Source organism: Talaromyces atroroseus (assembly GCF_001907595.1).
Source record: "Talaromyces atroroseus strain IBT 11181 chromosome Unknown scaffold_0, whole genome shotgun sequence".
Classification (NCBI taxonomy): domain Eukaryota; kingdom Fungi; phylum Ascomycota; class Eurotiomycetes; order Eurotiales; family Trichocomaceae; genus Talaromyces; species Talaromyces atroroseus.
In genome coordinates this window covers 40,366-64,748 of record NW_017971432.1, presented here as the reverse complement: position 1 = coordinate 64,748, position 24,383 = coordinate 40,366, and the positions used below count along the sequence as shown (strand labels likewise).

The window sequence follows — 24,383 nt, the reverse complement described above, 5'->3', positions numbered from 1 at the left end:
CGATGAAGACGTCTATTAATAGATACTTTGGTAGCGGGTCTCGGCCCGGTGCGGCAAAGCGGGGCCCCACCCTAGCATCATTCGATTGGAGGAGCAATGTGATTATAGTGCATACACACATACACTTATATTGTATCTATATCCTTTGAAGACCGGAATCGCTCTTTCAAACTCGCATGCTCAAATAAGGTGCCAATGTCTAGAATCTGTAATGACTAATTAATCGACAATTTCCCAGTCTTTCTGCTGAATGGATACTCGTGATAATAAAGGAGTACTGATCGATGCCTGCCAACCTTGGGAATTAGCCACCGGGAATTTTGTGATCCCTTCAACATCAGCCAATCACAGTACGAAAAAAGGATCTCCTGCTTCCCCACCTGCAGCCAAGCAAGCTATAGTCCGGCCAATTAGCGCAAAGAATCGCGTTCCCTCGCTGGCGCCTGACTTAACCAGCTAGTACTTGCGATTTGGCAGTAGTCGGCTGCTCAAACTGTGTTCATTTCGTTTCTTTTTCCTTCTTGACCTCATCCTCGAATCCTTGATTTCTTGCGATCAATATCCAGAAACCATCTACGAGTGCAAATCATCGGTTTGGGACGCTTATTTGTAGATCGGTTGAACTCACTACGTTGTATAGTACGGGGTGGATCCTGCCCGCCCCCTCCTCACTAAGCAGGTACGTTTTGGGTGCACTTTCTCGCTTCAGTTGAAATGGAACCTCATCTGCAGAGACACTGTGTGGTTTTAGGATATTTCACACATGCCTGCATGCTTGTCGTTGTAGCCAAACTAAAAAAAAAAAAAACGCGGCATAGACTTTCACGGCATTACTGCAACTTCTATTACTTCCCCTCATCGCTCGCTATCTTCGTGCGCCATGAGTCCTACAAATAATTATGGCAGGCCGGGCGAGGAAATGTTCCTGAACAATCCTCCGGCCAGTCGTCGAGATGGCGATGAATCCCCAATCGTGGAGCCTCTCAGAATATACAAGCCCCCGTCGACATCAACGCCTACCCCGCCGTCAGCTACTGCTACTGCTCTCCCTTACCCCGATGACCGCCCACGACCACCAAAATCCCAATCGCCATCCAGTCAAACACCCTACCCCGAACCAAATAGTCGCATTACAAGTCCAGCGCAAAGCACATCGTCCGCAGACTACCCCGCTGCTCTGCGGCCTCGTGAAGGACGAGAACCAAAGCCCTCTCTCGCCGAGAGACGCGGCAATGCGCCTCCGAAGCCTCTACCGGAGTCTCCAGGACCAGATACTCCAGATAAAGACGAACTTTTCCAAAAGTTCCCTCCCCCGGGACAACCTCGTCCTGTGGCAAGTGAAGCCAACAGCAACAATGCACAATCTAATCAACCCTTTTTCCCACCCCCAACCGCCGCCTCCGCAGCCCAAGCTCGCTTGAAAGCATCTAACCCGGCTTCCATTAATCGGATTAGCTCTACTGCATCCAACTCGACAACGCGCGCACAGAGAGGATCACCACCGCCTCCGGAAACTCCAATCGTGGGCCCCGGTCAACGGCCAGGAGCTGACATCGAGGCCCGCTTTGCAGCTGCAGGAATTGCAGGTACATCTACTCTAGCTGGCTTGCAGGCTCGAAATGCGGCTGCCCAGCAGCGAGCGAATCAGTACGCTGGTCAAGCTGAAGTACAACGACCCTGGACTCCCACCGAACAACCCGGTAGCCAACCACATGGGCCTCCCACCGTCTACCAGGGTTCCAGCGAAATTGGTGCCCAGCAGTATATTTCGCCTGCATCTACTCCAGCTGTACCTCAACAAACTCCTCTGCCCAACAGTGTCGAGAGGCAGGCGATCCCTCCCAATGCTTTGGAGCAAGATCTCCAGCGGATGAATCTTAGTTCTTCTCCGCCGCCGGCATATTCAACTGTCCCTGGAGCAAACTCTTCTCAATCGTACCCCAATGAAAAGGGGCGACCGGCAGCTGCTTCTCCTCCCTCCCAAGGATATCCAGCCTCATCCGCTGCACCATCCGTTGCTGGCTCAGCGGCGGGAGCCGTGACTGGAATTGCTCCAATCAATTCACCAGCACCTTCAGTACAGAGCCATCCGGCATTCGCTAACGATCCGAGACAACAACCACAACAACACATACCACAAACACAAACACCTGTTCAACAACAGCAACAGCAAATCTTGTCGCCCCAACAAGGCTATCCGGCCGGAGTAATAACTGAGCAAAGTGCCCAGTCTGTTACTTCTCCAGCTACGTCACAATTCCCCCCGGCTTCCCCTCCACCTTTGCCAGAGGGCTGGATTGCTCACTTGGACCCAAACTCCGGGCAGTATTACTACATTCACCTCCCTACACAGTCTACGCAATGGGAATTTCCAAAGGGGCCAACGCCTCTCAACTTAAATGAGACGCCCCTATCGCCTGTTAACAGTGTTTACAGTGCCCATCCGCTTACATCTCCGGCATATTCTACTTTCGGGGGCAAACCACTCGCATCCCCAGGGGTCCCCATGACCCCTATGTATGAGGGTAGTGTCATGGGTCTTAGTAGTGTTGGAACTGCCATTACTGGACCTCCCCCTACTAGTGGTGTCGAGCTGTACAAAGTTGCGCCTACGAATGGAGTCTACTTTGGACCGTATTTGCGGTACTGTAATATGGATCTAGAAAGGGGGATCTGGTTAGGGTCTATCTTGCTTGTCACCGACGCTCCACAGCCTCCAACAATCCATATTCATCAGAGCATTGATTTGTCACCCAATCCCAGACAACTAAAGGCGGTCAATATATCTCAACACCAGCGCTGGGTGTTTTACAAGTATGATATTGATTTGCAGATGGAAGAATCTGGCCCTGCAAAGTGGACGTATGCCATCACCTCTCATCTGGGCTGTACGCGCTACGAGTTTCTTGTCGCTGGACGATACGAAACGAACTGGAGGTTTATTGCCACCTCTGGCAATGACTTTTCTTTGAATGTCAATGCTAATGAACGGGCTCGCCTGGGTGGTGTCGGCTTTATGTGGAAAGATATCATGCAGAAATATGCCGAAGTTGGCGGGTTTCATTGCCAACTCGGCCTTGGTGGTCAAATATCTGCAGATCGTATTTGGAAAGAGATTCCTCTTCTCAGGCAGTGGCTGGCGATACATGGCAAAGAACAACGGAAGAATACGCCCTGGACTACTGCACATGAGGAAGAAGTCTCGCATGCGTATTTCCATTACTATACAAGTCATTTTGATCAGCCTTATCTACGAGAGGCTTTTGCGCAAATACCGCATATTCTCCAGTTAGACGACCAGGATATGTAAGTCGACTTGTTCTCTCCTTTCCTCTTTGCTTTGCTGACTTGGTATATCTTGGAAGCTTTGACGGGTTCGGATCTTATCCACCACATATGCAATTCTCAAACGTGTTTAAGAACATCGGCCGTATCGGTATTGAGATGTATCTGCTATTCCAACATCACACAACCATAGAGCTCCTTCGCAATATGAATTCAGATCATGATCTGTTCACGATAACTGGAACGGGCTGGCATTTCGTGAAATATTTGGGACCAGCAGTTGCTGTCGTCGGCCCTGACTGTCGGTCAGAGCGGAATCCCCATCAAGTTATGGCAGGCCCGACATACCAAGGCTTGTTCCCCAAAGTCGTCTTGTTACCTCCAAGCGTACAACATTGTATCTGGTTGCTTGCAGTTCCCCTGATATACCCACGTCTTGAATCAACCGAACAGATAGCGAACGCCGTGGCTACTGGTAAGAAAGCCGTTACCGGTGCATATAACCTCTTGGGCAAGGTGACCAGTTCGGTAGCGGGCGTTGTGGGAGCCAAAGATGCGGTGGGCTCTGGATTTGATGCAGTCAAACGAGCAGTCGGCAAGAATGGATTGATGGGCAGTGTGCTCAACCCATTCGGCGAGATTGACATTGTCGACGAGTTCCGAGACCAATGGACGCATGACTCCAAGGATCTTGAGCGCACATATCTGATTCGCACGCTGCAGGGTATCGCGAAACAAAAGTCCATTCGCATCACCTTTTTGTCTGGAGCAGTCAATCTCTGTGGAGCAGGTCTAGTACATGACCCGAGTCATCCATCGGACCACAAGACCATGTATCAACTCATCGCATCGCCCGTGGTCAACACCCCGCCATCATCATATATCCTGAAACTACTTCATAGCAATAAACCGTTATATATCCCTGCCAATGGGCAGCGTTCCACCCCATCACAACCAACTGATACCAAGGAGGATATGCTTGAGCTTTTCCAAACTGATGTCACAGGCACGCCCCGGGAACACCGTCGCCTGATGGGACGGCGTAACTACGTCGCCATTGTCGCCTATGACCCGGAAGTTGTTGCAGGAGCATTCGGTCAAATCGATATACAACGTGGTGGTGGAAAACTCAGTCTTGCTGCCGATTTTATGGTTCAAGGTGAAGGTGCTTTTGGAAGTGTAGTCAAGTATGGGCCTGTGATTATTCCGAGCTTGGCTTATGGTCAATAGTTTTCTCCTTTTTTTTTTTTACCTAAATATTAGCTTCGAGCCTTTTCTACTTTCCTGTCTATCCTTTCTTGCATAATATTTGTTACCGTCTGACCGTTTTTGCGTGTATTTCTCTTTTGTCAAGTCTAGATGCTGGTGTTTTCAAGCCCTTGTCGATGCCCCGTCGTGACGTGTCGACCATTGGTGACTCGGCTTAGATGCAATACCTCCAGCTTTCTTTTTGCCCCCTGTCAAAGCTTTGCTGATACATGAATATATTTTGTTTTGGTAAATAACATTAGTTCAATAATCGAGTATTCGAACATGCTTTACGATACCTAGGCAATATAAACGGCTAGTTACTTCGATTCATCTACATACCATACGCTTGTTCAATCTGCACTTAATTCATTCTCAATCAATGGTTTAGCTGTGATAGCTTACATTTGCCCCTACCATCTCCACCAACCTGGATCCCCTCCCGGAACGCAAAGACCGATCCGCCAGAAATAGTCTCTATGAGCAAGGAATAGTTCCCAAATACGATACCTAGCTGGTAGAAAGGACCATTGTGCTTTCAACTCCTCCATTTCAAGCTCCTCAAGCTGCAACTGCTGCTGCGGAATCGAAGCAAGAGAAGAGATCATCTTGGCTTTTTCGTTACCATCGCCCTCAGCCCCGGCGATACAATGGCTGTCGGCACTGCCAGTGCAAAGTTCGAGATCAGCAATTGAAGGGGGTAGATCAAGCTTGGAAATATATATTTCACCCGCATGCGGTGCATATCCCCATTCCGCCAGAGGTAAAAGTGGAACAGGATCATTAACATGCGTCACGCGTCGATACCGCATCAACATACCACCACCATCATTACCATCAGTTTGGGGCCCCTCTAGTGGAGAAGAGAGACTGAATATCGCATCGATAAACTCGGCCATTTTGTCATTCCCTATTTTCGGTTCTCCGAATGTCGTAACTAGCGGATCAAATCCTCGAGCATACATCTCCAGGCCCGCCAGAGCTGCTACCGCACCGCCGAGAGAGTGTCCAATGAGAGTCACTTCATAGTCTGGGTATTGCTCCCGAGCTTGAGTAACTGCAGAAAGCACCGTGTCCCGGGAATTTTTCCACGACGTCCAAAATCCAGCATGGACTGCACAGTTGTGGCACTTTCTCGCTTCTAAGATGCCTTCAAAGGCATTATCATCATCGCCGTCCGCGGGGTATGGCACGTAGGTCTGCGGAACGGCTGATAGATCGACGATGGTGTTCGTTAACGAGTGGGTTCCACGAAAGGCAAGGATGATTCGTTTCGCGAAAGGCGGGTGCGATAGAGCGATATAACCACACGAGTCGGATAGCAATGGCCCTGTGTTCCAGGTCTAGAAAGCGAACAAAAAATAAGCAATCAGCTTGAAGGTCTCTGAGGTTTGAGCATATTGCTCACCGTAATCAATTCAAACCCGTTAAACTCCTCGCAATGACTCAGACATCCGAACGGGCTATAAATCCCAGTAGTACCAACACAATAAGCGATATCCGCTAGTCGTGCTGATTCCTCGAGCTCGGCAAACAAGGTCGCAGATACCGACCTATTCGTTGTGTATCGCTGCTGTGACAAAGTATCGTTGAGGATCACGTCGGCCTTGATCGATGGGGTAGTTGCAAATGAAAGTATTGCGAGACATCGCAGCAGACTGAGTAGTGAATACTTGATGCTCTCCATAGTCTTCGATATGAATGCATCTCTAGGTAACGTGTAGAGCTGCGTATAGAGGGCGCAAGATGAGAGAGGGGTTAGTCTCACATATCGCTACCAAATTAGAGTGGAAGGACTAGAGTTCTCTCTCCTTTGAAGGTCTGTGTGGCTCATCTGCAGAAGAGAGGCGAGATGTGAGGTTTGTCACAAGACATGCCCCAGTCTGGGGTAGTTGGTTGCTGTATTTGTACTAGCGGGCTGTTACGTGGACTAGTCACTAACCCCGATTGATCTACAGTCACGTGAACTTGTAGCATAGGCCTATGATTTCGTGGCTATATATTTCTTACTGTACTGTACCGTTCCTATTGAACGTTTTCAAGTGTAAATTAGAAAGGATAGTGTGTCTAAATGGTCCACACGACAACTCTACCGTCCACACCACTCGCTGCAGAGACGTCAGCCTATGCAACATTAGGGAACACCCAATAGAAAACTTACTAGTAAACTTCTTTACGACACCACCGTGTTCTTCATAGACACGAAGGGTGTTGATGGCGTTCTGGTGGACTGTGTCAAGTTGGGTGTTGCTTCGAGTCTGGCCATGAAGATCCATTTGACGGAACATATTCAAGGCAGACTCCTCCCGGACGCCCCCAGATGGGCTACGCTTGCTTTCCAAAGATCCGACTAATTGCCAGCCATTCTCATCACCGCGAAGTCGATATACTTCACAGTCCTACAGGGAATTTGATATTAGCTGGATATTCGCGAGCCGCAGGAAATCAAAGGTCTACTCACATGACCTGCAGCGATGATTTGATCTTCACCACTCCAGATAAGGCTGGTAAATGGTAGTAGGCGAGTACTAATATTTAGCATTGCCCTTGGCGGCTGGTCAGGAGCACTAGGGTATACGACAGTTACGCTGCTGTCGTGGGACGCAAATGCCAAAGCATTTCCGCTCGGTGAAAAAGCAATACCATGCACCCAACCAGCAGAGTCGTTCAAGAACTCGCCACAGACGGTATTGAACGGGAGACGTTCACCCCAAGCCGAGGGCTCTGGCCTCTCATCAACGCCCTTGATGTAACTCGACAGTACTCTTGCGTGAGAATCAGAAGATCCAGCGGCCAAAAGGACCGAGTTTGGGTGCCATGCGAGGGTGGTAATAGTACTGCGGATTGGCTTCTTGAGGTGCTTTGAGATCCACCAGTCGTTCTCTTCTTCGAAGTAGCACACGGCAATCACTCGGGCTCCGGAACCGACAGCGAATTTTTGCTCGGAAGGGGACCATCGTACAAATGTGGCAGCACGGTTGATTCGGAGAAGCACGAGCGTAGGCTTCCAACCACTGGCTGTACGCTCCCAGACATAGGCATTGCGGTCTAAATAGATAGCATGTGTTCGTTAGTTTCGGAGCGGCGGCAAGCTGGTTTCGTTGTCGATGTTTACCTTGAGAACAAGTAACGATGCGACCACTGTTTGGGGCTATATCGACACCGGTAACAGTTTTCTCGTGGCCTCTCAATTCATCTTTCAGAGCAAACTTGTTGCCTGACAACTGATAGAGCTCCACATTGCTCTCTCGAGCAACAGCCAGAGTACCCTTGTCTTGAGAGAAGGAATGGTCTGCAATGGGGGAATGGAAAAGATGGTGGACCTCAGGAGAAGCCATTTCGATCTTGAGGAGTTGACACGACAGGAGTGACTCTCTACTGCCGGGATGTTGATTGTTTCGTCTGGAATACTTGATGAGGGGCGCTCTTGGTTGACTTGGAAGGACACTGATGACGAGGGTGCTCCGCCTGGACCACCATCCGATCGCACGTGATCTTCTTGCCTAAGCTACCACCCTGGAGAGATAAACATAATAGAAAAATTCAATTTCTAGCTTACTTTTGCTTATATATCGAGTGAATTTATGATCACATATCTCCGAACCAAAGGCATTGGCGTTCAGCGTTCAACGTTAAGTAAGTCACGTGATTTACTGGAGCTTGAACGCGCTAATTTCAATTTCTTGCGGGAACGTCTCGTAACTAACTCATTTCTCCAGCATAGATTTTGATCGATTATTCTCTCTCCTCGGAATTCAACCAGACCACACAATTGTCCATCATGGCTACCAAAGTGACAGCTACTCGAAATGGCCAGACAAGCACTAAAAACATTGGTGCGCCCAACCAGACGTAAGTATGTCTGTTCTCGTTCATGACGGTGGAACCTAATCCGCTATTACAGGTTGTACATAAAAAATCTACCGGACAAGATTCAAAAACCAGACATCAGGATGGCGCTATACACCCTCTTTGCAACATATGGTCCTATTCTGGACGTTGTGGTCATGAAAACGGTCAAGATGCGAGGACAGGCACACATAGTCTTTCGGGACATCCAAGCTAGTACTCAAGCTCTGCGTGCTCTTCAGGGATTTGATTTCTTCGGGAAAGAGTTGGTAAGGCGTCCCCGCCCTCATTAAGTGAAAATACGGTTACTGATATAACCTGTCTTAGGTAATTGCATATGCCAAAGGGAGCTCCGATGTCATTGCGAAGCTTCGCGGCACCTACATGGCAACAAGCGCCGCAGCAAATGCACCCGCAGGATTGTCAACCGACTTACAAAAATCTATTTTTGGCGCTCCACCCTCTACAACGGTCGGTATTAAGCGTCCTCGCGAGGAAGAGAGCGACGAGGGCGAGGCACCTATGGATGAGGATGAGAGTGATGTCTCAATGGAAGCATCATCGGATGAAGACTAAGGAGATCATGTTCAACGAAATGGCAACAGGATCTAGTTCTTTCCTTCGCAACAAAAACAAGGCGCGACTAAAATCAGGTCGCTTCAAACGGTGATCCCATGAACAGCCGGCTAGGAAGGTTTAGATTGATACAGCTACCAATCAGGCCGAGCCATATGAGAAGATAGTTTTCCGGCTCGATATTTTCATCGTCAACGATGGCTTTCATGGCCGTGGCGGTGTTACAGGGGTGAACAAAGTAAGCTGGTATGCCAGACTGGGGATGGTACTGTTCTTGATGAGTTCAAAATCGTTCACAGAGACAACTTCGCGACAGGGCGTCATGACGTACTCCAAAACTAATGCCGCCCACGACTCCGCTACTTCTCAATGACCGCTGGTGTTGGTGGGGGACAAGGTGGTTGTATATGTCATCTAATGCTGCAGGGCCTACCTGAGGGGCCCCTTTTAGCTGAAAATACATGACAGGCACGCGATATGATGTCGAGAATGTAATATCATAATCAACGCCTGGTCTTTGTTCATTGGTACCATATCGAACAAGGGTTTCCTAGCACGTAGGCTTCAAATTAGAACTAGTAGTAGCTACAGTGAGATTCGTCACAAGTCTTACATAATCGTCATCTTCGATCAAATCTTCTTGTGACTGCTCATGGCTCTCTGTGACTTCTCGAGTCTCTGTAGAAGAGTCTCGAGCCGAATTTGTATGTTTTGATATTCTCAAGACCGGGGCATCGGGCTGTGAAAAGATGTCTCCCATTAGTTCGAGTCTGTGCATCTTTGCCACGACAACTGCCGTGCCAGCTGTGCCTAGAGTGGAGCAATTGTGCGTGTCCTAAGGGGAAAGCATGGCACTATTCTCATGCCCTCTCACACCGACCTCAGATGCCATATACCCGACTCCCAACCAGCCGAGGCTGCGGGCGCCCCCAGCTGCATCAACTCGTCGCAAAAATGCTCGACAGGCACGGTCAAAGCCATCCGCCGTCATGAACGGGAACGTCGACATGCCGCCACTTGCCATGCAGGTCGCTTCAAGTTATGATACTGGCATTGATTCGTTCTTGTCGTCAGACCATGATTTGGATCAGGACTGAAACTCTTTGAAGAGAAGGGTCCTGGGAGAATGTGTAGAATCTTTGGTGCTTCAGACATGAAGTCACCACAGAGGAAGGAGCCGCCTTGGCGGGCAGGCAGGAAGGCAGGCACTGACCGGGTGGGGCCTTCCTTCAATGAGATACATCCATTCCACCAGTTCTCGTCGTGCGTTTGTATTATTTATTTACCTGCGTTCATAAGCAACACTCGATGTTTTCGTTTGGACAGACCTCGATCAGGCAGGTGCCTTGAACAAACAATGGCTTTTACCAGGAGATATTCGCCTTCCACGTTCCCGATGAGAAGCGGGTAATGTAAAGAGTGAACGAGCCGACCGCTTGCGGACGAGGGCTATCAGATTCGCAATTCTACACCGACCGCGAGAGTGTCTGCAGCTCGTTGCGCCTCACGCTGCTAATATGCATCCAGAATACTGCATGCACATTTTACGCTCACCCTACCTCGTGATGCATGTGAGAAAGTCTATGTGCCAGTCTAGCCTCAGTCGCTTGCATGTCCTCACTAGGGCAGTTGAAGCATGACATAAATAGTCTGGCTTTCAAAGCAGCTCTACATCAGCGGCGGACATTAGGGCCAGCGCCAGGAACAGTGTGCCTCTCTGAGTGGATGGTGTGGCATTGTCGGTCCCCGCAAAACCACAGGCAAGTTCGGAATAGGCGCTCCTTATCCGGTGTTGATAAGTCGTATCTGCCAATTGACCCACGGCCATGCTCCGTTTTCGAATCCAGCCTTGTTTTGGCAACAATCCCAAGCGCGCGGAGACAGCCACAGCAACCCCGTTCTGATATCCTGTTTTATTGCACGATGCAATGCTGGGGCTGGCGCAGTCGCAGTTTGCGGCATTGGATTGGCCAGATTAGGCAATTAATTGACTATCAGCGGCCGGGTGTAGTAATTACGGCACCAGGTACCATTACGCATTCGTCCTTGTTTTCATGCACCACGATCGTCGTCCAATCTTCAATCAATATCAACACGGGCTTGAGCCCATAAGAATTTGTGCCGCCAGATTGTCATACTACCTGAATTCATACTGTCCTATACTTAGGCCTCCCGTATCTTCGTTTCGAAGCAGCGACATTTAGTCCTCGGGATTGTAGAATCCTATCGGGCCATTAAATTGTTCACTGCCTACATTGATAAATTCGTGCCCTCGGAAACAAACGCTCCCTGGACCTTGTGAGACCGACCCTTTGACAGGCCGAAAGAAACAAAGCCCGCGATCTCTCTTATCTTGGTTTTTGAGGGCCTTGCTGGATTCCCTCGTTCTTTGGGACATGTGACATTCGAGCAAAGTCATTGCATGAAGACCCTGGGACAAAAGACGTTATTAAGGTGAAGCGCTTGTCAACAGAAAAATTTCTAAAACTCTGTTTTCTAACTGCGCTTAAGGAGCAGAGATACTATTATTATCTTCTCCCCATGGGTCACGCATTATCAAAGGAAGTGCGGCATGAACCTCAAAATCCGAGGCGATTGTCTAAGCCACAAATTTCACAGCCAAAGGTCGGAAAGGCCACTAAAACAGCTAACTGCGACCCAAGTCCTCTGCTCGATGAGTCAATGTTCTGGAAGAGCCCATGGACTGGCGACCTCCTGCCCAAGGTCACTCCAGACTCGACAGACCGTAACAGAGTGCGGTCTTTCCCATCATTGTCTGAACCACCACTGTTGACCCAGGGAAGCAAACGGTGGTCAAGTCTCGATGACTTTGTTCTGATGAAGAATGACGGCTCGTTGTCACGGTCAAGCTCCTATATCTCCAGGCGGCTTTCAAGACGCTCATCGCATACTCGGAGGTCGGAGCAACCCGGAAAACTAACTCTTCGAGATACTCGTAGGGAGCCAGTTATTCACTTTGGACCATCGGACATTGGCAATCATGACCAGCGTTCATCCATCGAAAATTTAACAGCAGAAGACCGGTCGCCGGTCGAAGATTCATGTGTTCCACTGGGTCGTCGCCAATCATTCCGCAGACCGGGTATTGCAACGCGAACTCCCTCCTGGGGCTTGTATCGGACCCAACTTCCATCAATCCAGCAGGAAGACGAGAAGGAGCATCATGATGTAACCTCTGCTTCACAGCTCTCACCATGTGAAACCGAAGAACAAGGGGAATATATGCCTGTCTATTCTTCTAATAGACGAGCCACTTCTCCTGTCGCACTAGACTACTCTCATCTCAGTGGCTTCAAAAAAGGCACCTTGAGAATCGTCAATGGCTCGGTATCTCCAGCATGCAGTGATCGTGTTCGCCTTCTCACAACATCTACTCTGGCTCAAGAGCCCGTCAAACCCGTCTATGACAAGGAAACCCCTACCGTGTTCACGTCGAGTATGGACTATGACGATGAAGCCATCGATGTCTTCGATAATAATTTATATAACGAGAATCACAACTCCTCAAGAAACAGGCAGCCCTTGGAGGCATGTGAGGGCATTGCCTCAGAAGTCATTGACTTTACAAGGATAGAAAAGACGCAATCTATCACAAATGTTGATAGTGGGTACAGTTCACTCAGCTCACTTCGTTCTGACGATTCATCTAGACAGTCAAGCTCTCCGCCTATGGGTTCCCCAATGGATGGCAGTCCTGCACAATCTGGAGGGGGAAGTCCCATGGATAAAGAGGGTTTTTACAACCAAAATAACCCTGAAGATGAATCATATTTCACAATCAACAAGTCTTCAATAGATCGAGAGAACTGCAATCTTGGATATCCCGAAGCACACAGGGCTGGAGATCCTAATGCTGAGCGGTCGCGTTATTACGCCCACCTTGGGCACTTGAGTGTCCCATCAGTGCCCGGGGTTGTCGGCATTGAGGACAGGGAGAGCGATTTAGAGGACTCTTACATCGGGACAGATGATAGCGAGTCAGTGTATAACGACCAATCAGATCGTTTCCCAGTGCCGCGTTCCAAGCCTGATTATGTAGACCAGGCTGTGACGTCTGAAACAGGCAGTGGACCTTTGGCATACGGAGAAGATTGTGATGCACCTCGAGGACGGACTCGATCACGAAGTATCAGCCATTCTCCCTCAAAATTGGCCAAGACAACAGCGTCTCATTACCGATCCTAACGCCGTGTGTTTCTTGTTTGGAAAATATCTCTCATTTATATACATTGCTGGAGTCAAATATACCATTCCTTACTTGCGCCTTTTTTTTTGGGTTGTTTTCGGCGCAAGAATCTGGCGGTCTTTCATCTGGTTGGGGATCTAGGAAAATTGGAGTTCTTGGGCAGGTGGATTTTGTGTCGAGAGTCCTTTTCTTTTCACTTATCTACGAAGTCAATTCAAATGCAATTATTTGGCCTTGCTTTTTGTTTTAAGAATTCAATATCCATTATGACTTTCTCGTTACATGATGAAAAGGGGCAAACAAATATGATACACAAAATGCAAAATGCTGATTCGAATGATACAATCAAGAGACATGACATTAATGACATTAATCGACGGCGCCCAGGAAATGATCGAAATGAACGTGAACCGATGAAACTCCTTCCAACAATGCACTCATTAAAAGAAATGTTGAGTCGGGGAAGAATATTCGCGTTTACTCAACGCGTATCCTCTTGGCCAGCTTGATCGTTTCCTTTGGCACCGTAATTGACAAGATACCATCTCTCAATGTCGCCTTGACACCGTCCTGGTTGATGCGATTTGGGAAGGTGAAAGTCCTCTGGAAATTGCCGATCTGACGCTCCGAGGCCCAATATTTAAACGTTGCTGCCGCTGGCTGAGGTTTCATGGCAGGCTTGGGGACTACATTGTTTGTGGAACGGGTTGTAGTATTGTCGCCAGTCTCATTTTCATCTTCAACAGTGGGCGAGTGGTAGTTCGACTTGGTGCTTGAAGCATCATCGACATCGTCATCGAGACTCCGTACAGACATGGAGTCGTCGTTGGTGGTGGTGGTGGACTCTGGGGAAGTGGCAACATCGTAATTGCGGGACACTTGCCCCTTTACGACCATGGTTTCGGGGTCGGTGAATTCAATTTCAATGCTCTCCTGCTGAGCACCAGGAAGCTCTCCGTTCAAGATGTAGCTGTCATTTGCCTCTCGCACGTCAAACTTAGGCGTGAAGGAGATTTGAGGGGGAGTTGGGGCAGATTTGGCTCGACTGGATCCGTTGGATTTTGTGGGCTGGCGACTGTCGCAGTAGTCATCCATCAGCTGGAAGAGTGGCAGGAAATCGCCAGGAGACAGAGTTGTAGTGTAGAAAGGCATGTTGTTTGGTGTTGTGGTAGAAGTGATAGTACTCTTCACAAGTTATGGTGTCTTGTTTCAAGGTGAGATGACAAGTAATGTGTATCGCTAATAGTGATGTGTTGATAAGTGTGATGATGAATGAAAACTGGAAGCATGATGGAGAATGCAAAAGACGAGTTTTTATAGCATTCAATGCATCGTCCATACATCCATCCGGATGCTTCCAGCATGTGGTGGAACAAACAGGCTAAACGCGGGAGAGACCCACACTAGCTTAGCTCATCCCATCGCCTCAGGTCGCCACACGTGACTTCTTAGTAATGCACTCGAAGCCCCAAGAAGATTCGAGTGTTCACCAGTTGATGTCCCTGATACCAGGCGACGAATACATCTCGAGTTGGCGGTGTCCTTTGCGCAGCAGGTGTTCGATGGTGGCAAAGTCCTTCTTGTTCACCTCAAGCTGCTTACGGAATTCGGCGCTACTCCATGTCAGCCGGAATGCGATCGAACAGTGCGAAAAGAGAGAACATACTGTGCATAAGCTCTAAACTTGTGTCTTGAGTTCTGTCGAATAAGTAGTCATCAATAAAGAGAAAATTCCAATTGCCAAAAGAATATCCAAGATGTAGCCATACCTCCGGCTTTTTTCGAACCTCTCTCAGGCACTGCCGGTAGAGAGAGAGGACTTCGCGCTGTAGACCTGACAACCGTCGCATCCTGGGCTGGGTAATTCCGGGGTAATCTATGCCTGAAGCCTTTCTTCCAATGAGCTTTTCTGTATTCAACGCTTAGTCGTCAGTCAACCTTTGCCTGACAGTTAGCGGGCTCGTTGGGTGAACTTTTGACTGGAGATGCGGAGTTGAGCAGCGGAAGGCGCGTTGGAGCTGGCCAGTCAGCCGGAGAAGCGCTTTTCGGCCGAGTTGCCGTGACTTAAGCGTGCGCAACGCCATTCACGGATTCCACCATTGCAATACATCCGTATATAGCGAGACTCTTGGACGTTCACCTCACTTCATTGAGTGGTACACTAAACTTCTGGTTTGAAAATGTCTACATTCTCGGTAGGTGGTCACCCTCTTCTCCGGGATGATGTTGCACAACATTCAAATGGCGTATACTGACTGACTTGAAAATATACACGGTAGCGTCTGGTCCGATTCCTCGCCAAGGATGGCCTTGTATACTATGGCGACGCCATTCTGCCAGCTGGGCAGAGTGATCTCACTCAAGTCACAAAAGCCAAGGTCATAAAGGGAGACATATTCGGACAACATCGAGTCACCGATCAAGTTGCTGAGATCAAAACTCTCTTAGCGCCATTGGCTCGCCACGACATCAAGACCGTGCGATGCCTGGGTTTGAATTACGAGCAACATGCGATAGAGTCCGATCTCCCCATTCCTCGTTATCCAGTGCTCTTCTACAAGCCTGTCACTTCAATTACCGGTCCCTTTGACGATATTCCAGTGCCGGCTATTGCCCAGGAAGGCGAAGGCTTGGATTACGAATGTGAGCTTGTTGTGGTCATTGGAAAAGAGGCTCGAGATGTCCCGGAGTCGCAAGCCTTGGACTACGTCTTGGGTTATGCTGTTGGTAACGATGTGTCTCATCGCGATTGGCAGCTAAAGAGAGGCGGCGGTCAATGGGGATTAGGAAAAGGATTTGATGGATGGGCGCCCTTCGGACCTGGTATTGTGTCCTCGAAACTAATCCGTGACCCGAATACTCTCAACATAACCACCAAGCTCAACGGGAAGACCGTCCAGTCATCAAACACCAAAGACATGATCTTTGGTGTCGCTCAAACCATTGCATTCCTCTCTCAAGGAACAACCCTTCTACCAGGTGATATACTCTTGACTGGCACGTAAGTTATCTGTTCAAGAACCAGGGCTGGCTACGAAGATGAGACTGATGATTGTCTACAGACCTCAGGGTGTAGGCATGGGGAGAAAACCTCAGCTCTGGTTGAAAGATGGCGATCACGTAGAGGTGTCTCTTGAGAATGTTGGGACATGCTCTAATCGTGTAGTCTTCAACAAGCCAACTGCGAAACTCTGATTTTGTGTAGATGTAAAGCCGGCATTTCAGATGAAATATTTCTCGTTGAGAATTTTCAGGGTAGAACCGAATGGGCTTCTATATAAGGTTGAGCACCATGAGGGCGTATTTCTCGGATTCTCCTCTTCCTGAAGTCTTCAGATAGTCATTGTGTTCAGCATTTTTGCCTCATCATTTTCTTACCCTCAAGATCATCTTAGCTTCACGCCAAGTTAAAGTAGGCGACGCATGGCTACGTGAAAACGATAGTAAACATCATAATGTTATTCTATTGAAAGATAGATCCTGGCCACAATTGTCCCATATACATTCTTGATCTTAGTTCACTTGTGTGCCATATCCACGGATAGTTTCGGCGAAAGCCCAGCTTTGAGACTCCAGCTTCTCTTTATCCTTGATCTCTACCCCATCGTGTGTGATGACTGCAAGCGTGTATTGATCCATGCTCCGTGCATCTCTGTAAAACAACACCTTCATGCAATCCTTCAGAGCCGAGATGGCCTGCTCCTTTGAGATATTCTCGATCGGCGTTTCTTCCGGAAATAGACGACGAAGAATCGGGATGGCTAAATGAGCACCGAATCCGGTCGCAAGGTGAGGCGCGGAGAAGGTAGTTCCCAGCAGGTCGGCAGAACTAAGGAACGGGTTGCCATCGCCATCGAAGCCTGCGACTAGCACGTGATTCCACAATGGGTTCATCTCGGACCGGCGTTTGTAGAAAACTTTAGATAGGTAGGTGTGTAGGTTCTTAGCATTAAGTGTGCTACCAGTGGCCGAGTAGTTCTCTCGTATCTGGATAGCGCCCAGTAAACGGTCGATGTGCTGCATGTCTGACACATCACCGCCAAAGCCAACAAGAGCCGACTGGTCGAAAACGCGGATACGGTTGACATCAGTAAATCGAGCGAGGGATCCATAAGACGCTGATGAAGACGCCGTTAGTTCATCTGAATTACCATTGTTTCTGGAAAGTGTGTACCTAGATTGTCTGTGGCCATCGCAACACCTCCATTAAACTTCAGGGCAATGACTGATGTTCCCGTCACTGCTGGGGACTGTGTATGGTTTTTAGGTCCGGTCGACTGCAAGTACGAGTGGTCATAAGATCCGTAGATGTCGTCTCTGGGCTGTTGCAGCGTTAGCATAACGGGGATCTCTCCACACGCGAGAAAGAGAAGCGTTGCAACTCACACGACCCCAGGTTCCGGGGAAATGATCCATCTCTGAAGGGGTAGAGTATGTAAGCTGAATTCTGGTGATAAAAAGGCGGCGATTAATCAACGCTGTCGTGGAGGATTGCTGGGATGGTCTTGACGGGGAGCTTCCAGAGAGCTCACTGTCTAGGCAGGAAGCTGACGGAGGCAGTGGGTCCAGCCAATCGATGTCTGCAAAGCCACAGTTGAACTTGTGGCTGGTGCCGCCTCTACAATCTGCCTATATCAGTATACGAATATATTTTGGGATAAATGCTAGACTATTATTACTAGTATTATTTATGAAATCATGTTTAGAGCTTATCAAATATTTGAGCTTCATTGAGTAGCATTACATTTACGTAATCCTGCAAATCGCCCATAGAGAGGACAAGATCATATTCCAGCATTTGTTCACTCAGTTTATGTGCAAATCAGCGTAACCCTAGTCGTGACGACCGGAAGAAGGAACGAATTCAACTGCCGGCCTATTCTTGTTGGACTGCTTTGCTTCCTCGATCTTGGCACGTATAGATTGCTGCGTTCTGTAGAGCTCCTCTTTATATGCCCATGCGGGTAAAGCAGTATGATCCCATATATCATGTGGAAGAGTTGTGGAATATTGACTCTCGTTGCCAATGCCCGTGTGCTCCCGAAGTTTGACGAAGAGACTCGGGTTTCTGAGCGAAGAGGACGACGATAATTTTTCATTAAAATGCACTCCTTGTTTCTTCAGCGAGAGGAATTGTGTTGTTTTGCCGCTCGCAACAGGGTTTGGAGACCCAGGTGGCGATGGAGGTATTTCAAGGTTAGGAACAGGAGGCAGTGTCCAATCTTGAATCAGAGCTCGAGACGCAGAGTATGGAGAAGATTGGCCTGGTTCTAGTTGAGCTGTGGAAGGTGTTGCTATCTCTGCGGGCTGTGAGGGCCCTAGAATTGGTCCATTAATGGGGCCAGGTTCTATCTTTGATTCATCTTTCAGCTTCGCGGTGGCTTCCTCTGGATGTATCATCAGTCTAGTCTAGGGTTCCAATGACGGATGTCTGTACATACTCTCTAAGATGCCATTGTCCTTAGCTATTGTGCTTTTATTTTGAGATAACTTCTTCCGTGCAGTTAGTAAAAAACCTATAACCAAGGGAGCTTGTTCATGCACACCCACCTTGGAGGAAGTTCTCACTTTAGGATCCTCGGCCTCATCCTCACTGCTACTGCCATAGCCTCCAAGTCCTAGCATTGCGTCTTTCCAAGCTGGCGTCGGAATGCTTGGTTATATAAAGTTTGGCACTGCAAGCGTGGGACAGCACAATGAATACCAAGATATGTGTGTAGATCCAGGATTTCTCAATGCCTGATAACTGACCCTAGGGCTTGAGGCACAGCAGGAATAGTAATTCCAAGCAATAGGTCGTGCAGCGGATAACTTATCACCTGTTTGCGATCTAACACGTTAAGTGATCTGCAGGGACTATGGCGTCAGAAATTTTGAAACGACGGATGTTTGAGAGGAATTCAAAAATCACAATGAATATGTGCTAAGTATCAAGAGCTGATGTTTCCTGCTGTCTGGAGGTCTTGAAACTTCGGATTCCTGGCTCTGCGGTTTGATTGGCTGAACAGCTCCTGCATCCTTACATAATCCTTCACAGGCAGCGACAGCTCCGCGTCACAGCAAACCCCGGAGCTTGCCTGCCAGCACCTTTACAAACTCATCTCCATCATACAGAAGCCTTTTTCAAACGTCCCGCTTATCAAACCTTTGATTTCTGAGTGGTTGCGGCTGAATAGGAATCTTTACTTCTTATTTTTCTTGCAATGGCATCTCTTCTACCTCATTTCACTGCACCGGTCGAAGCTGGACACGAGTTCAGAGAACATAGATTCAATCCGTTCGTTCCCATGCTGTTTGGCTATTCGTGACATCTCTGACTGGCTTTTTTTGCTTTATATAGATACACCGATAATGGCGGTTCGACCCTAGGCATCGCTGGATCTGACTTCGCTATTTTGGCCGGCGATACACGTTCCACCTCTGGATACAACATCAATACCAGATACTCCCCCAAGGTTTTCAAAATAGGAGGCGACGATGAAACTGGAGAAGGTGCTCATATTGTTCTATCAGTGGTTGGATTTGCTGCGGACGGGCGGGCGCTGAAGGAACGGCTCGACAGCATCGTCAAGGTGTACCGATACCAACACGGCAAACAGATTTCCGTCAAGGCATGTGCACAGCGCCTGTCAACCATTCTATACTCGAAACGATTCTTCCCATACTATGCTCATGCAATTCTGGCTGGCTTGGATGAGGATGGCCGCGGAGCTCTATACAGCTACGATCCAGTGGGTTCTTATGAGAGGGAACAGTGTCGGGCTGCAGGAGCTGCATCCAGCCTCATCATGCCGTTCCTCGACAACCAAGTCAACTTCAAGAATCAATATATTCCTGGAAGTGGAGAGGGCCATGCTTTGGAGAAACGTGCTCCCGCGCCATTGCCCCGAGACACCGTGGAACAACTTGTGCGGGATGCATTTACCAGCGCAGTAGAGAGACACATTGAAGTTGGTGATGGCTTACAGATGATGATTGTTACCAAAGATGGGATTGAAGAGATCTACACACCATTGAAGAAAGATTAAGGTTGGAGGGCTGATTGATGTCTCTAATTTAGTGCATGCTGTACTTAACAACAATTTTAAATCATAGCCTTATAGACCGGTTATGGAATTCTCGTGGTAATCATGAACTCATCCCAATATACACAAGTGATATTTATTGTAACCCCAAACGCCAGAACCGTACGCCAGATGAATGTCGACCATGAGAGTAAAATTTCTAAAACCTCTCCTTCATTCGAGATGCAATCGTACGCAAATTTCCATACACCTTGCCCTATTCCAGCATTTAGCACAAATGCAAAGCTCCAGGGAAGCAATATAAGAAAGAAAGAAATAAGGCACTTACCGGAGGGCTACCAAGAATCAAACTAACTATTGCTTCTTGAGCCATCTTTGCGTTTTTGAAAGTACCCAGAATGTGGACTTTCTGCCCAGCCAATACTACTCGAGTTCTTGTAGCATTTTCAATAGCAAATTTTGTTTTTCCGTTATGACCGGCTGTCGAAAAAAGGTTAGCTGTATATCCCAATTTCGAGCATCATCGTATGTATACAGTACCTATTCGACCAATTGCCCGGCTCAAATGATCACCGGTTAAACTCTTCACGTCTTTGATTTCAAAGGAGTTAATATATAAGTCATCTAAACGAAGCAGAGCGATGGCGTCGTCCACATCAAAGGCCAATGCAAAGGCTTTAACGAAGTCCGCTCCTCTTTGAAGCGCTGAGGGGTCAGTGGTTAGCCTAAAAAAGATAAAAATGTCAGCAATAAGTTATTTCGTGTGTGAGCGGGAGATAATACCTGCTGTTCCTTAGTTCGACCGCGCGATTTTTGATATTCATCCGTACTTGGAGCTTCAAGTGTTCAACAAGTGGAGGGTATATTTTCGGCCAATGTGCCTTCAAAGGCGTCATCCGATGAGGAGGTATAGGCACTTTCCTCTCTTCAACACGGTAGGCAGCAGGCGCATCCTTCGCAGGTGTAAATACGGGGCGACCTTCTTCATCGATATGCATGGCGTCTTCGGTGTTATCTTCTTGGACGGAGTCTACCGTATGATCCGGGACATTCTGAGCTGGGTCAATCAGGATTTCGTCGTCATCTGCATGAATTAAACCATCAGTAAATATACATCAGACAGTTGACTCAAACAAGCACCCACTTTGCTTCTCGATCAGATTATTGGGAATAGACAGGTCCTCCCAATTGCTCTTGTTCACAAGCGCCGTTGGTGCGGGCATGGTGGGCGCACTTTTCGGAAAATATTCGCTAGTTTTTAATAGATTCCGTGCTCTCTAGATTAGGCAGCGAAATCAGTGACAGCAATTTGCACGTCTTCTATGCAAAAGAGCTTTCTTGACACGAGATTTCGTTGTCACCAAACTGTGTGGGGTGGGAAAAAAAAGTTGGGTGCAAACACGGCAAACACGCAGCCACTCATAGCTTAGCGCCGAAGATGATTTCATTGCTAGCTTGTTCCGACTCGCAAGAGGCGTTTTTTCCTTCGCCTTGAGCATTCTAATAGATCGTGCCTCCCGTATTCTCTTCCTTGTTGCTCTGATGTCTCCCTCAAGACGAGCTGTGTTCAGAATGTAACGGGGACAATGTCTCACAAAATTGGACAGAAGCTGAATGTCTTCAGACAATCGGCAGGTCCGCTTCTTTTTCACGATATTCGACCAAGCGCCAATATAGGCCTTGCAATCCGGTTCAGACGAGTGTTCATACCGCAAATCCCGTTTCAATCGGAAAACTTTCACAGCTCTCAATTCGGACATCAATCGAAGGTCAACAAGAAGGTTGCTTCCGGTAGTTTGCTACTGCTAGGGCTATCTTCAAATTCCGCAGTCGAGAACGGAGCAACTCGCGCAGTTTCCAGCGGCGGCAAGAAGACGACATGTACACGAGAAATACATCATCATTGCAGGCAAGGGGTACTAACCAGTGCTTCGCGACATCTTTGGAAACGTGCATTGCATACAAAACAAGATGCATTGGCTGAAAAGTCTAGCAACGACTTAAGCAACGAAAAAGACCCCAAGCAACAACAATTCAAAGTGGATAACGAGGAGCATCCATTGCTCAGCCGACAGATTCGTGAACGCTTGCCTAATTTCCATCAGTTCCACCATCAATTTCATCGACCAACAAAGGAAGAATTATTAGCTGCGGCAACCGGTTTCTGGTCGAGATTACGGATTAGGTTCAAGTGGTTTTCTATAAGAAGCGTTCGCCCGTTCAATTTTGACGAGATAAGTGCACTTTTCTCGTGGGTTCTTTTGGGTCATCTCCTCTGGGTCATCCTGGGGACAACAACTTTTTTTTCTCTTCTTATTCTTGCAATAAATACTGTTTTTGCCCAAGGTAGGATACCTGATCGATCGTTGTTTCATTGAAGTCATTAACCATATATAGAAACCCTGGCTCGTTGGGTTGGAAATTACCTTACATCATCCTCTGGGGTGCAGGTTGTTTTCGAGTCTGCTATTGTACCGAAATGGCGAGACGGCGTCATTACTTTCAAGAATGTTTTTGTTTCTCGCAGGCCAGGCCATGGTGATGGACATGTGAGCAAGGGCTCCTCAAAAACTGCCGCTGCAGCGGCTGCTGCTGCCGCAGCTTTGCACGGCACGAAACAATCCGATTTGAACGACACGAGCTACGAAGAAGACACGAATTATACACAGTTTGACGTTTCCATTGACACGATCAATGTGACACTATCTTTCACCAAATGGTTCAACGGCAAGGGCCTCCTCCGGGATGTGGAAGTGAAAGGAGTTAGGGGTGTTATTGATCGTACCCATGTCGAGTGGACGGGCGACTATTCCGATCCGAAATCATACCGCCACGAACACAGTCCGGGAGATTTCGAGATCGACTCATTCAAAATGGAGGACCTTCTTGTCACAGTCTACCAACCGAATAATTTTAGACCTTTTGCCGTCAGCATTTTTTCGTGCGATCTCCCTCAACTTAGAAAACAATGGCTTTTCTATGACTTTCTATCCGCAAATATGATGTCAGGCTCCTTCGACAACTCGCTATTCACAATTCATCCTCGCCAGACCCATAATTTCACTGGGGCCCAGTTGACCGATAGAGGAGAAGATGCCAAGGAAAGCCTTTGGAAAAAGCAGAGCAGAATTCGAATAGATGGTCTTAGCATTGATCACTTGAACCGTGGGGTTGAGGGCCCGTTTTCCTGGATACATGAAGGCGACGTTGATATCGTCGCCGATATAATGTTGCCCGCAGATGACACGGAAAGCCTGGCAAAATTTGTCTCTGACTTTTATGACCGATTTGAAGCCACTGTGACTTCGCACAAACATTCTCTTCAAGAAGATGATTATTTACAAGAGACTACCACGCCGGATGTCCCCTCTGTCGCAGATGAAAACGATACCCGATTTTTCATTACTGATTTGCGTATCCATCTGACAAATGTGCGAGCAGTCGTTCCGTTGTTCACCAAAGATCTCTCGTACATCAACAATGCTCTTATCCGACCGATAGTAGCATATATTAACTCCCGACACACATTTATTCCTATACATTGTCGACTTGTAAAGAGACTCAGCGATTTTGACGGAAGCTGGACTGTCTTTGACAGTGGCTTGATGGACGATCTTTCTGCTGCGGTATGTACTTGATCTTTCACAAAATCCGTTTCAAAGCTGACCATATACAAAGACATATGATGCGTTCGCCACGGATGTGATGGACGAACAGGCACGCATGCGACGTTTCAAGAAAGTCGGCTTATGGTCGTTGCAACTGGCAGCGCAGGCCATCTTCCTGGGAATGGCTGGGAATATTGTTTGAATTCCCTTCTGTATTATAAAATATGTTTTTTAAAATCATTGCAGGCGTTCTGATATGGAATTTCTTACCGGGCGTTCTACAATTGGGTGCGAATGCATTTATCGGCACAATATTCGGCAAAGTGATATATCTCTTCAGACAAGAGGGAACTTATGGAGAACTGCCCTGGTATATCCGACATTTTAATATGGGCTCTTTGCAGGAGCAAGGGGTTTTCTCTCGTGACTTGTGCAGAGGAGACATATTTCATGTAAATATAGCTCGTCACGACACTTGAGCAACTCTGGTTAGTTGTGTATGAGATCTACGACATCTCTTCTTTCATACCACAACTACTATTAATGCAGCAAGTCTTCTCATAGATATAATGTCTCTTTCCATGT

General features: G+C 47.9%; 11 protein-coding genes across 11 annotated transcripts; 6 read left to right on the top strand and 5 right to left on the bottom strand.

Annotated features, from left to right (window-relative positions):
• Positions 1-880: 880 nt before the first annotated feature.
• Positions 881-4,515, top strand: UA08_00024 (hypothetical protein; the record flags this gene model as incomplete). The annotated part of the gene is made up of 2 exons (XM_020260035.1): positions 881-3,306; positions 3,366-4,515. The coding sequence occupies 2 exons, from the start codon at positions 881-883 to the stop codon at positions 4,513-4,515; spliced, it is 3,576 nt and encodes a 1,191-aa protein (XP_020124455.1).
• A 431-nt stretch (positions 4,516-4,946) lies between these two features.
• On the bottom strand, positions 4,947-7,871 carry UA08_00023 (hypothetical protein; the record flags this gene model as incomplete). Its single annotated transcript, XM_020260024.1, has 7 exons — positions 4,947-5,876; positions 5,942-6,242; positions 6,476-6,485; positions 6,544-6,558; positions 6,695-6,932; positions 6,995-7,581; positions 7,649-7,871. The coding sequence occupies 7 exons, from the start codon at positions 7,869-7,871 to the stop codon at positions 4,947-4,949; spliced, it is 2,304 nt and encodes a 767-aa protein (XP_020124456.1).
• Positions 7,872-8,314: 443 nt separating this feature from the next.
• On the top strand, positions 8,315-8,958 carry UA08_00022 (hypothetical protein; the record flags this gene model as incomplete). The annotated part of the gene is made up of 3 exons (XM_020260013.1): positions 8,315-8,385; positions 8,438-8,651; positions 8,710-8,958. 3 exons carry the CDS (start codon positions 8,315-8,317, stop codon positions 8,956-8,958), a joined length of 534 nt encoding a protein of 177 aa, XP_020124457.1.
• Positions 8,959-11,499: 2,541 nt separating this feature from the next.
• UA08_00021 (hypothetical protein) lies at positions 11,500-13,164 on the top strand (the record flags this gene model as incomplete). The annotated part of the gene is made up of 1 exon (XM_020260002.1): positions 11,500-13,164. The coding sequence occupies one exon, from the start codon at positions 11,500-11,502 to the stop codon at positions 13,162-13,164; it is 1,665 nt and encodes a 554-aa protein (XP_020124458.1).
• A 478-nt stretch (positions 13,165-13,642) lies between these two features.
• Positions 13,643-14,317, bottom strand: UA08_00020 (hypothetical protein; the record flags this gene model as incomplete). Its single annotated transcript, XM_020259991.1, has 1 exon — positions 13,643-14,317. One exon carries the CDS (start codon positions 14,315-14,317, stop codon positions 13,643-13,645), a length of 675 nt encoding a protein of 224 aa, XP_020124459.1.
• Positions 14,318-15,345: 1,028 nt separating this feature from the next.
• UA08_00019 (hypothetical protein) lies at positions 15,346-16,360 on the top strand (the record flags this gene model as incomplete). The annotated part of the gene is made up of 3 exons (XM_020259979.1): positions 15,346-15,360; positions 15,445-16,166; positions 16,228-16,360. 3 exons carry the CDS (start codon positions 15,346-15,348, stop codon positions 16,358-16,360), a joined length of 870 nt encoding a protein of 289 aa, XP_020123831.1.
• Positions 16,361-16,678: 318 nt separating this feature from the next.
• Positions 16,679-17,581, bottom strand: UA08_00018 (hypothetical protein; the record flags this gene model as incomplete). Its single annotated transcript, XM_020259968.1, has 3 exons — positions 16,679-17,283; positions 17,340-17,487; positions 17,552-17,581. The coding sequence occupies 3 exons, from the start codon at positions 17,579-17,581 to the stop codon at positions 16,679-16,681; spliced, it is 783 nt and encodes a 260-aa protein (XP_020123830.1).
• Positions 17,582-17,998: 417 nt separating this feature from the next.
• Positions 17,999-18,790, bottom strand: UA08_00017 (hypothetical protein; the record flags this gene model as incomplete). Its single annotated transcript, XM_020259957.1, has 3 exons — positions 17,999-18,552; positions 18,607-18,658; positions 18,716-18,790. The coding sequence occupies 3 exons, from the start codon at positions 18,788-18,790 to the stop codon at positions 17,999-18,001; spliced, it is 681 nt and encodes a 226-aa protein (XP_020123833.1).
• A 578-nt stretch (positions 18,791-19,368) lies between these two features.
• UA08_00016 (Proteasome subunit beta type-6) lies at positions 19,369-20,193 on the top strand (the record flags this gene model as incomplete). Its single annotated transcript, XM_020259946.1, has 2 exons — positions 19,369-19,442; positions 19,506-20,193. 2 exons carry the CDS (start codon positions 19,369-19,371, stop codon positions 20,191-20,193), a joined length of 762 nt encoding a protein of 253 aa, XP_020123832.1.
• A 196-nt stretch (positions 20,194-20,389) lies between these two features.
• Positions 20,390-21,413, bottom strand: UA08_00015 (Pre-rRNA-processing protein pno1; the record flags this gene model as incomplete). The annotated part of the gene is made up of 5 exons (XM_020259935.1): positions 20,390-20,446; positions 20,519-20,670; positions 20,731-20,915; positions 20,974-21,274; positions 21,335-21,413. 5 exons carry the CDS (start codon positions 21,411-21,413, stop codon positions 20,390-20,392), a joined length of 774 nt encoding a protein of 257 aa, XP_020123835.1.
• Positions 21,414-21,776: 363 nt separating this feature from the next.
• UA08_00014 (hypothetical protein) lies at positions 21,777-24,000 on the top strand (the record flags this gene model as incomplete). The annotated part of the gene is made up of 3 exons (XM_020259924.1): positions 21,777-22,536; positions 22,588-23,816; positions 23,869-24,000. 3 exons carry the CDS (start codon positions 21,777-21,779, stop codon positions 23,998-24,000), a joined length of 2,121 nt encoding a protein of 706 aa, XP_020123834.1.
• Positions 24,001-24,383: the final 383 nt, after the last annotated feature.